Source organism: Engraulis encrasicolus, chromosome 12, assembly GCF_034702125.1.
Source record: "Engraulis encrasicolus isolate BLACKSEA-1 chromosome 12, IST_EnEncr_1.0, whole genome shotgun sequence".
Taxonomy (NCBI): Eukaryota; Metazoa; Chordata; class Actinopteri; order Clupeiformes; family Engraulidae; genus Engraulis; species Engraulis encrasicolus.
In genome coordinates this window covers 23,794,776-23,806,811 of record NC_085868.1, presented here as the reverse complement: position 1 = coordinate 23,806,811, position 12,036 = coordinate 23,794,776, and the positions used below count along the sequence as shown (strand labels likewise).

The 12,036-nt window shown below is 42.1% G+C and overlaps 1 protein-coding gene across 1 annotated transcript in view; it reads right to left on the bottom strand.

Annotated features, from left to right (window-relative positions):
- Positions 1 to 5,067: 5,067 nt before the first annotated feature.
- gad1b (glutamate decarboxylase 1b) overlaps positions 5,068 to 12,036 on the bottom strand; it is a 34,375-nt gene continuing 27,406 nt past the window's right edge. The window contains exons 13-16 of the mRNA XM_063212601.1: positions 11,760 to 11,909; positions 9,760 to 9,867; positions 8,212 to 8,301; positions 5,068 to 5,241 (exon numbers count right to left, since the gene is read on the bottom strand). Coding sequence (XP_063068671.1) covers positions 5,068 to 5,241; positions 8,212 to 8,301; positions 9,760 to 9,867; positions 11,760 to 11,909 — 522 coding nt within the window. The remainder of the gene's footprint in view (positions 5,242 to 8,211; positions 8,302 to 9,759; positions 9,868 to 11,759; positions 11,910 to 12,036) is intronic.

Genomic DNA, 12,036 nt, shown 5'->3' with positions numbered 1-12,036 from the left:
TTTCTTTGCTTGGGCAAAGTGGCCTTGAATTGTAGTATAGAGCATTGAATGCACTAGCATGTCTGCTTGATACTAGTAAGATGAGATAAACCAGGCCTTTGTTTTGACTCGTTCTTGAGCAAACAGTCTGCCAAATGCAATGTAATGTAAACACAAGGCTACAGCATCCTAGGTCCGCTCTTATTTGTGTTGCTATATTTTGGCCACAAGAGGGGGGTGTTACTCCCTTTTCCAGCTGATAGGCACAAACAGGATTGATGGGTCTGTCTGAGTATACTCTGACCTCTACTCTGTGGATACGCAAATTCTGTGGGCACAGGCTAATGTGCTCTAAATTTAAAGACCATGTCTATATCCATATCTCTATCTCATTTTACGTGGGGTTTGATCTCACACATGTGGATGATCAGTGGCCCGTGTGTATACGTCCCCAAGGCATACATAGTAACTCACTTTCACACACATAAACATTTCTGTTCTGACCTTTCGTTACCTTTAGGCCAGTCTAGTCTAGGATAATTTATTTGTGTGGCTGGAGCAAGGTTACATCATAGGCTGCAATGTAACAGCAGTACAGAGGAATCGACTGGACACGTTGAAAACAGCAGATACCCTTTCGGGTGTGAAGGTCTGTTGTAGGTTCACAGACATCCCTCCTGGGCACGTTAAATTACTTCCCCAGTCTGTCTGAATCTGGATGCAAATGTTTGTACTTGTGTATAGCGCTTTCTCTCTCTCTCTCTCTCTCTCTCTCTCTCTCTCTTTCTCGTGGGTGTGTGTGTGTGTGTGTGTGTGTGTGTGTTGTGTCATGTGCGTGTGTGTGTGTGTCGTGTCGTGTGTGTGTGTGTGTGTGTGTACGTCTGTGTGTCAGTTGTAGCATGACTTTCCCAGACTCGGACACAGCTCATTGGCCATAATGGCTGCATCTGTTTGTCCCAGCCTTTGTGTGTGTGTGTGTGTGTGTGTGTGTGTGTGTGTGTGTGTGTGTGTGTGTGTGTGTGCGTGTGCGTGTGCGTGTGCGTGTGTGTGTGTGTGCGTGTGCGTGTGCGTGTGCGTGTACGTGTACGTGTGCATGTATTTGAGTGACAGTGTGTGGTTCCTGGGTTACACTATCAGACTCCCCCATTACTTGGCTATTATTAGTCAATGCCTGAAACACCTGCTTCCAAATTAGCCTGCATAATTACGCCTCAGAACAGGTTAGCACCGATATCATTATAATCATCACCATTATCATCACCATCACCATCACCATCCTCTTGGTCTTTTATATTTTTCTTAATATGATAGGATTCTGGGCGGAAAGTCGTAGATCCGTGCCCTCTCCTATATGCACATGGTCTTCGTCAGCGTGCTATGGCTAACAATAGCTTTTTATATTGAAGTTCCCCCTTTGTATGAATGTGGTTATAATTAAGGACCAGACAGGATCAGATAACAACAACAACAACAAAAAAACTGAATGTTATGATGTTAATGTTTATGATGTTAAAAAAAGCTTATAATAAAACAAAATGTGGAAAAATGAGTGCCTGCAATATATTATTTCAAATGTAGGCTAGATTCAGAATAAGGCAGCGTTCTTTCTTGTAGGTTCTCTTGAAAAGAAATGTAGAGTTTGCACAGCATAGAATCTGAGTCTTTATCCACAAGCCTACTCTATGTATTTATGATTCTAAAAATAGATCCAAAACATATCCTTGTATTTCTCCCTTTGTTGTTTTGACAATCGCCATTATATACAAAAAAAAGGACACACACACAAACACTCTCTCTCACTCACACACACACACACACACACACACACACAGCAGAATGTCAGCTGTAGATGAGCTGGAGTCTTTTCTCGGGTGATTAAGCAGTGTAATGGGAGATGATGACCTGGGGGAGTTGGGGGCCGGCTAGGGGGAGCCGGAGAGCCAATCTGGAGCCCGGGCCCCCCTCTCCTCATCATTGACTTCCCTCCTCCTCCTCATCTAGCTGCCTATACCCCGGCCCGAGCCCCCCCTCATTGAATGCTCTCTTCTCAGCTAGCTGGCTTTCTGTCTGTATAGCATGTCTGCAACAAACTAGATAAATAGCAGTATTAATATCGGGATAAATATCAGTGGCATAATTTCTTTTATTTTTATGTCTTTCTATGTATTTTCTTTTGTGAAATGTTGTCTCTATGACAATCTAAGATGGGTAATGGTACCATGGTAACACGACTGAAGGCAAGAATGGGAATTATTACCAGCCAACAGCTAAAAGCTGATACGTTTTAAAACCTGCCTGGTTTATGTCATGCACAAAATGAATAATCTGTTGGTTGGTGAGCCTTAGGATTTGGAGAATATTCATCCGTTGGTTAAAAAAGAAGTCACAATTTCCAAATCTGGTTGAAAGGCCAAACATCCTAAATCAGCTTCTGGTTGAAGACAGTAACAGCACAGTACAAAATCAGACAACGTCTCTGGTTATTAATGTTTTAATAGAGATTTTATTACATTTAACGATAACAGTTTTCACATGGCGTGATTGTAGTCTAAAGTGCCTATCGTTACACAAGAGAGACCATCACCCAATAGGACAGACTTCCATTCAACTCAATACACAGACAGTGACATAGCTTTTAATTTTGTGCAGCTTTGCTTATCTGGTCCAGAATAAAATACTGTATATACGGCGGCGTCGCTCCCTCCCGGCATAAACTCAGTTTTTTTACAACGGAGGTGGAGTTGGGAGAGAAGAAGACGCTGTGCAAACCATCAGACGTGAAAATTCAAACATTTTGTCCAATGAGTAAGTAAGTAGCTTAACGTTCAAACGCCTTCCTAACCGAAGGTACATATAAGTACAAGTAGGTGTAAATATTCATGGATTTATAATGATAAATATTTATCTCGTTTATTTATTATTATGATTATTATTGTCTATGTACACAGTCTGTTCTCTCATCACAGGAGATCTACATTCCGTGTGCCTGCCGTCAGGTCAGGCCCATCGTGGTTTTGTGCTTTTCACTAAAATAAATTAAGAAGTAAATAAAAAGGGCAGACAGGACTGCCTGAGTCATCGCTAGTGTCATCGCTTATACGCCGCAAAAACGACCCTGTCCCAACTTCTTGGGAACATTCAGAATAACACGCACATTCACGTTTACACACACATACGTAGACACACACACACACACACACACACACACACGTGTGCACGCACGCACGCACGCACACACACACACACACACACACACACACACACACACACACACACACACACACACACACACACACACACACACACACACACACACACACACACACACACACTCTCTCTGGCACACACATGCGCGCACACACACACACACACACACACACACACACACACACACACACACACACACACACACACACATAGAAAGAGAACTACATGTAACACATCAAATACTACACAAGATGATTCAATTGCACTGAGATTGAAGAAGTGCATCATATTATTATCATTAATATAACATAATTGTTATGTGCATAAGTCCCATTAAATATATTTTTATATATTATATATTCATGTACATAAATGCACCCATTTGTTCAGTGGGATGGGTGGCAGATTGATGCATGTCTAGTGGTAGCTGTCTTTGGCTCACAAATTCACTACGGTACAATAAACATTATTTTTTCCAAATGCATTTGATTACATTGTTTAAAAGATTACATTACAAATGGAATAAAATACTAAGACTTTCAAACACCACCAATATGCCATAATAATACATTTTTTTGGTAGTTTTTTTTTAGGAGGCTACATAACTTTCATATGACCTTTAGTTTTACCTCTATACAACTAGGACTTTGTAAATAGAATCAACATTTTGAAACATAGTGGAAAACTATTACATATATATATAGATAATAATATAATATATATTTATATGTACGTATCTCTCACAAAGGCAATGTGTTAGAAGGACGTAATATAGTCTAGAGAGGAAAGGGGAGAAAGCTCTGGTACACAGCAATAGAGTACAGCGCTGAAGAATACAGTACGTGACCACTGTTTCACAACACAAACTGCACTAGTAAGACACTTACGTATGAAGGATAACTGCTGTAACATTAGGGTGGTGCGACGCGCCGCAATAGTTGTCTTATACTGTATGTACAAACACAAAGCACCAGTATAATTTGTGTTATAATTGTATGTATAGTCATATAAATAAAATAGATCTCATATGGGATGTGTGTAGGTACGCTATTGTTTGTTAACATTTTAGATTTTTTTTTTTCTAAACCATGGTCAAACACGTCACAGATGCTGGAAAAAAGGGGGTTTCTCTCTCTGTCTATGAAATAGGTCCCATTGACATTGGGACACTATATATGGCCACATACAGCTAAATTACTATTGGCAGAGAGTGAGAGTGAGACAGAGAAAGAGAGAGAAAGAGAGAGGGAGAGAGTAAGAGAGAGAGAGAGAGAGAGGAGACACTGAAGTACACGGTAAATAAGACAACAGTACAACCGACCTCTGATTCTACCATCAACCCCCATCCTTATCGACATCAAAAACAAAAAAAATATGGGGAGAGAAAAACACCACCACCCCCCGGGGTTAATGGCTCGAACATAATCTCTACGAGGGAACCGGTCAAGTCATAAAGGGAGAGGTGGGGGAACAGACGGGGAACATCAAGCTGTACAGCTCACAGTTTCTCTCCCTCCTCGACTCTCAGAGCAGGCAACCAGGCAGTGCTGCTGCAGTGCCCACCTGTGAACACTGGGGGGCGCTAGCAGGACTTTCTCCCTCTCTCTCTCTCTCTCTCTCTTTCTCTCTCTCTTATGTCTCTCAGGCAGATATATATAAAGTAGAAGTAGACATAGTGTTATGGCTGTAATTACAACACTAGTAGTTACAACACTAGTTGCAACCATGTAATACACTAATGGTGGTGCAATTACATGTAATATCACACTACCGGAGTTGTACGTAACTGCACGAACCATCATACTACTAGTGTTGTAATAATAACATCCGCAACAGTGCCTCTACTCCTACTACACGCTACATCTCCGCGTGTGTAGCGTCTCACAGGTCGTGCCCGAGCCTCTCGATCTCGTCGATGAGGAAGTCGATGTCGGACTGGGTGGCGGCGTAGTTGGAGATGACCATGCGGAAGAAGTTGACCTTCTGGCCCTGCGGCTGGTAGCCCACCATGGTGCTGCCACACTCCATCATCATCGCCTTGATCTTGGGCGCCACCTGCACAAGGACGCCACAAGGACACACGGCACAGATACAACACACACACACACACACACACACACACACACACACACACACACACACACACACACACACACACACACACACACACACACACATGCAGACACACACACACATGCAGACACACACATGTGTACACACACACAGACGCACAAACAGCATAGATACAACACACACACACACACACACACACACACACACACACACACACACACACACACACACACACACACACACACACACACACACACACACACACACACATGCAGACACACACACATGCAGACACACACACAGACACAGACATGCACGCCCACACACACAGACGCACACACACAGACACACACACACACACACACACACACACACACACACACACACACACACACACACACACACATACAGACACATACAGACACACACACACACACACACACACACACACACACACACACACACACACACACACACACACACACACACACACACACACACACACACACACACACGACAGAACGCAGGACAGATAAGATAAGTCAAAGAGAATAGAGGAAGAGTGGAATGCACAATATGCAACACTTTAAATTCACATCTTGTAGGTGTTTTGCTCCCACTGCAAGCATTGTCCACTATGTACAGTTGAGGACGATATTAATAGCCCCCCTCCTGAAATTAGACAATTCTCTTGATTACTCAGTAAGAATGAACATTATTAACCGTTTCTGTTATTCTGGAAACAAATACACTGATGGAGATAATGTTCAATGAGTTGAATTTGGATTTTTCTATTGTTACGATGAGTTTAAACAAAAAAGGGCAAAAATGACAAGGACAAAATTATTAGCCCCTTGATCATTAGTAGTCAATATGGTGCCATTTATGAATCAAAACTGACAACAGGCTCTGATAAGTTGTTACCTAGGTTGGCACATGCACCACTAGGGATTTTGGCCCATTTCTTCACAGCAAAGTGTTCTAGCTGGTCCAAATCACATGGATGCTGAGCATAGACATTAACCACAGACTCTCAGTGGGATTGAGGACTGGACTATGAGCGGGTGATTCCAATATCATGGCTTTAGTGTCCTTGAAGAACCTCTGAACTAATCTAAATGTATGCTTTGGGTTACAATGTTGTTGGAAGACCCAGCAATCCAGATTCAGACCCAGACTCCCTGTGTCTGAGGCTGAATAACAGACTAAACTTGATGCCCCACCACTATGTGTAACTGTGGAAACTGCTTAGCCTCATTAGACCAAAGAAGCATTGGACACCTGCCTAGATGATTGTTATTGACCTGGCCTCACCTGGCGGTTTCCCCCCCCCCCAAGAAAGACAGTTGTTAGGACTTGTCATCATATTGGGCTTTGGGGCCCCCTTTACTAAAGGGAGTGCATATCAGAGTGTTATTGAGCTTTGCCTATGAACATTTGAAAGTCAAAAATGAGTTTTGAACGTCTCTGCTTTCATCTGATGATATTCAATTGCACCTGCTTTGATGCATGGATTCTGCTTCTGTCAGGTGAAGAAAGGGATAGGCCTTGAATCGTTATAAGATGGTTTCCACAATTAAACATGGTGGTGGATGCATCATTCTGTGGCAGCCTCAGCCACAGGAAACCTTGTTTGGGTGTACGGCACCATTAATTATGAAAATTACGAAAATTATGATAGAATGTGGAAAGTGACCTTGCAAAAATATGCTCATAGAGGGAGCTAAGATCTTCACTGGATCTTTCAATAAGATAATAACACAAAACTTGCATCCAAAATAGTTCAAATGTTCCTCAAGGATACTAAAACCATGGTCATGGAGTGGTTCAGACCTCAATCCTTTAGATAGTATTTGAAGAGTGCTGAAAATGAATGTCCATCCTCAACATCCATGCAATTTGGACCAGCTTAACTATTTGCAATGAGAAAATTGGCCTAAATCCCTGGTAGGACATGTGCCAACATAGTTAACAACTAATCAAAGTGCCTGGTGTCAATTTTTGTTCATAAATGGCACTGTATTGACTATTAATGATAAGGGGGTTAATAATTTTGTCCTTGCCATTTTTACACTTTTTTGTTTAAACTCATTGTGAAAATGGAAAAGTCCAAATTTAACTTATTGGATACTATCTCCATGGTGTATTCGTTTCCAGAATAACATACATTTATTAATAATGATCATTCTCAATGATCAATGAAGAGATATGTCTAATTTCAGGAGGGGGGCTAATAATATCGTCCTCAACTGTACATACTGTATTTCCACAGATAAATATTCTAAGTTAGATTGGACTGTAAACCGAACTAAATATTTACTCGCAGGCCTACCCAAATCTACACTATTATTTTTCCATTTAATTAATGGCTACTGAACACATCTTGCGTTTAACTCTTTAACTCAGAGCCTCTGTTATAACCTTGTTATTGTCACCAAAATGTTAACGACCAAGTGTTAATCGGTTGCCTAAGACGGCTTACATTAAGACTCGTCTTTGTCATAGCAAAGTTGTTATAATGTAGTAGTTGAGTGTTATCAGCAAAGAGTACTAGGCCCATCGAGGGGCCCATCTGCAGTAAGGGGTTACGTGATCTTTGGATAAGAAATTCATCTGTCGTGGTGGGGCGTTTAGATCATCTCCAGATGAAAAGCACCTCATTTATCTGTTATTCCAGGGCGAATCGATAGGACACACAAAGGTGTCTGAACGTGTACAAGATCTTTCACAAACATGCCACAGATGGTCTTCCTTCCACTAACTTCCTTTAAGACATCAAGCACTGCTAGTTGGTTGTGAATGAATGGCAAACTGTACTGCAGGTGTGTTACTGTGTTTTATTGTTTCAGGGTTTCCTATTTCATTCCGTCGTCGCCATGGCTACCCTGACTGTAACTAGTTTCCATGGCTGCCGATTGTCAGTTGATGGTTGCCATGGCAACTGCACTGTACCTTGTGCAGCCTCTCCCGGCGTTCGTCTCCGGCGGGCATGTCTCTCATGCCAGGTGGAAGGTACCAGAAACACACGTTAGTGTGCTGGGGCTGTGGAGAGGTGGAGAGAGAGAGAGAGAGAGAGAGAGAGAGAGAGAGAGAGAGAGAGAGAGAGAGAGAGAGAGAGAGAGAGAGAGAGATTAACACAAAGGTGTTATTGTTTGACCTCTGTAAGTCGTGTAGACCAGACCACACAATCTTTAAAGTAAACAGCTGACCTACCGCATGTTTGAAAAACACAGACACACACACGCAAACACACACACACACACACACACACACACACACACACACACACACACACACACACACACACACACACACACACAATAACATGCACATTGCACACACACACTGGCTGACGTTTCAAATGAATGAACCCCTCTTTAAATGCGACGGCTATCTCCATTGATGGGATCCATGATCAATAACAAAAGTGTGTGTGTGTGCGTGTCTGTGTGTGTGTGTGTGTGTGTGTGTGTGTGTGTGTGTGTGTGTGTGTGTGTGTGTGTGTGTGTGTGTGTGTGTGTGTGTGTGTGTGTGTGTGTGTGTGTGTGTTTGTTATCTTCCTCCAACAGAAGGGCCTGTGGGTAGTCTGATGCATCAGATGCCTTTGCAGCCTTTCACTCTGTGCAAAGCATCTGAAACCTGCTCTATCACATCCTTTCACTCTGTGCAAAGCAAACCTCCTGTCCACTACACTGTGAGCAGATAAGCTACTTTCAGCTTCAACCACCAAGGCCAGTTAATTAATTAAACCAAACAATATGTTCTGTTGGGATTTTTTTCCTCTTCCTTTTAACTTTTCATTTTTTTTTAACAATTTTTGGTTTTTGGTTTTCAGGTTTGGTTTCAGCAGACTTACTTCATCAAACATTGACCCTCAATCTATCTCCACTGTGACATGGTGGGTGTCACCCCAATGAATCATTATACAGTATGACACTTTGACGTGCGTCACAGCGCCCCCCCCCCCCAGGCTTCAATATTTGACACTAAAGGAAGGCCCTTTGCGTGGCATAGAGATGTTGAAGGGTCTCAGTGATGCCTAGGTTTAGGCAGAGGTTTAGATCTAGGCGACTGCGTCATATATTGGGGCCTGGCCATTTGGCGCAATATATTGCAGCGTAGGTACTCCGTTCATGCAAAGGGTTAATGGTTAGGTTTAGAGAGAGGTTTAGGTCTTTATGACCCTGTCATTTTGTGACGCAAGAGGGTAATTTGGTGTCATATTGGGGACTGGTAATTTGCTGTAATATACTGACGCGTTGGGTGTGAGACTGTGTTGTGGTGTTGAGCTGTGTTGTGCTGTCTTGTGGAAAAATGAGCAGAAATCACTAGGTGGCACTATAACATGTGGATAGTATTTGGTCAAAAAGGTGATGTTTTTTTTTCAGTTTGTGATGTATTTCAATGTAACCACTGTACATTGTCCAGACCGGACACATATCATGACTAAGAAAAAATAAAATTGTATAAAAAAAAAGGTATTTGGTCAAAATGGCTCACCTCTCCCTCAAAGACCATCTCGTAACCCTCGCGATTCTTGATTTTGTTGTAGAGGTACGTGGACAGGTCCAAGCACTTGTCAATGTGCTGCTCAAACCCAATTGTTCCCTGTGGTGGCGGACAAAACAACAAAAAGGCATCACAAGATCATTAACACCAAGAAACAATTTTATCAGAAAACAGTATGATATAACTAAAGTTGTGATAGGCCACCGCTCATCTGTTTAGAAGGCCCAGGATTCAGTAGAAATTTCTGTATAAAAAGGAGACAATCTGCACACTTCAGGTCTTTTTTTGTGCAAAGAAGCTTTACTTGACTCAAAAGCTTTCGGACCGAAAGCTTGCAAGACAAGTAAAGCTTCTTTGCACAAAAAAAGACCTGAAGTGTGCGGATCAGAAAACAGTATAAAAAGGATGAGTAGAGTAGTAGAGTTGCCTATCCCAAAGGAAATTAAGCTGTCTAAGTAGCTTACACATACCACAAGATGAGCAATGCTTAAATCTTCAGCCCTTAAATAAATAAAAAGTGTTATATTCCTTTCTGTCTCATCTGTCTTTTGCTCTATGCCTTTAATTTCCTAATTGTATTCTAATGTATCGCTTCTAACATCTTGTTCTGTCCTACCATTATTGATGCATGTGCTTGAGTGTTCTTTATTGTTTTGGCATCTGGGGTGCAAGACAAATTGCCTTCAGGGCAGTAAAGGTTTTATTAATGTATTCCCACCACGGGCACTGTCGCTCTTCATAACAATTACCCTCAAACATTAATCAGCTCAAATAGCACTTGCACAGACATGTACGTCTCACCACAATGACAAAGTTAAAATGGGTCTTTGTTTATTTAAAGGTATGAAGCTCCTATGCACAGCCAGTGTCCAGGTGCTGGTGAAGTCACAAGTAATCTAGAAAAGGAGAAGAATCACTGCATACTGGTTCACTTAATTTTGCTTCTATTTTATTTCCGTGAGCACATTTCAGACCAACGCATTTCGCTTGTGCTTCATCAGCTTCACTTGAACCACAAGTGAAACGCATTGTTCACTGAAATAAAATAACAGCAAAATTAAGTCCACTAGTGTGTGACGATTCTTCTCCTGTTCTGGTCTTTATTTGTTTGTATTATTCCATCCCATTTGAACTGTATGTATACATAATGTCTTCATTGCAACACTGGTGCACAAACGTCACCAGGGCAAAAAAAAATAGGCCTTTTTTTGTTGTTTTTTATCCTTCTCATACCATATATATCTTAATTATGACACAATCTTGTCATCACCACAACAATTATTAAGTTGATTTCCCTTATCCCTTTGGTGGGGATTTTAGGTTGCTCCATCCTTTTTTATATACATATCTTAATTGTGGCACTGTGACATTAACAATTAATGAGCTCTAGCGATGTTTATGCACTTTTATTTGCGCACACAATGTGTGCATTCCAATATGCCACCTTGCCTCCTCCACTTGTGCTTTTGGCCTCACGTTTTGCTGAAGCCCCGCCTCCGTGGAGAACGCAATTACGTTTCCCCGCTGTCAGCTTAGCCACAACAATTTTTGGGGGACTGTTCTTCATTCACCATCCAGTTTGGAAATGAGAAAATGACTTAAAAATTGCACTTTTGCGAGATATTGAAGTATAATGCTGCTGTCAGTGATGTCGTCATGACGTATTACTTGGTATGAGGCCACAAGCACAAGTGGAGGACGCAAGCAGAGATTCTTTAAGTATATAGAGATATGCCAATGTAATAGGCACCTAACGTGACCAGGTTCCGGTCTGCCTAAAGGGGCGTGTCATAATACTCCTAGAATGAATAGAACAGTCCTTAGGTCTGCCTAAAGGGGGATTTTCCACCCCTCCCCCTTGCAATTATAGAACCCGGAAACAATGGCCCAACGGAACCTCTCTCTATCTCTACTCTCTCTGACGCAAGGTCGCATATTGGAACGCACACAATGTATAGTCACATCATCGTCACAGTGAGAAGATGGCTGACCTTGGACTTCCACATGAGCCAGAACTTGAAGATGTCAACGTGGCGTCCGCACTGGATGGCCTTGTCCCCCGTGTCATAGGTCACGTCGTACTGCTTGTCGGGCTGGAACAGGTAGCCAGCACACATGGAGTTGCAGCCTGAGAGGATGCCCTGGACAGAACAGGTGGAGGAGGAAGCAAAGGAGCATTTAAGATGAAACGATGAGATTTGGGCAATGAAGGTGTACTGTATCTTCTTTCTCTCTCTCTCTCTCTCTCTCTCTCTCTCTCACGCACAC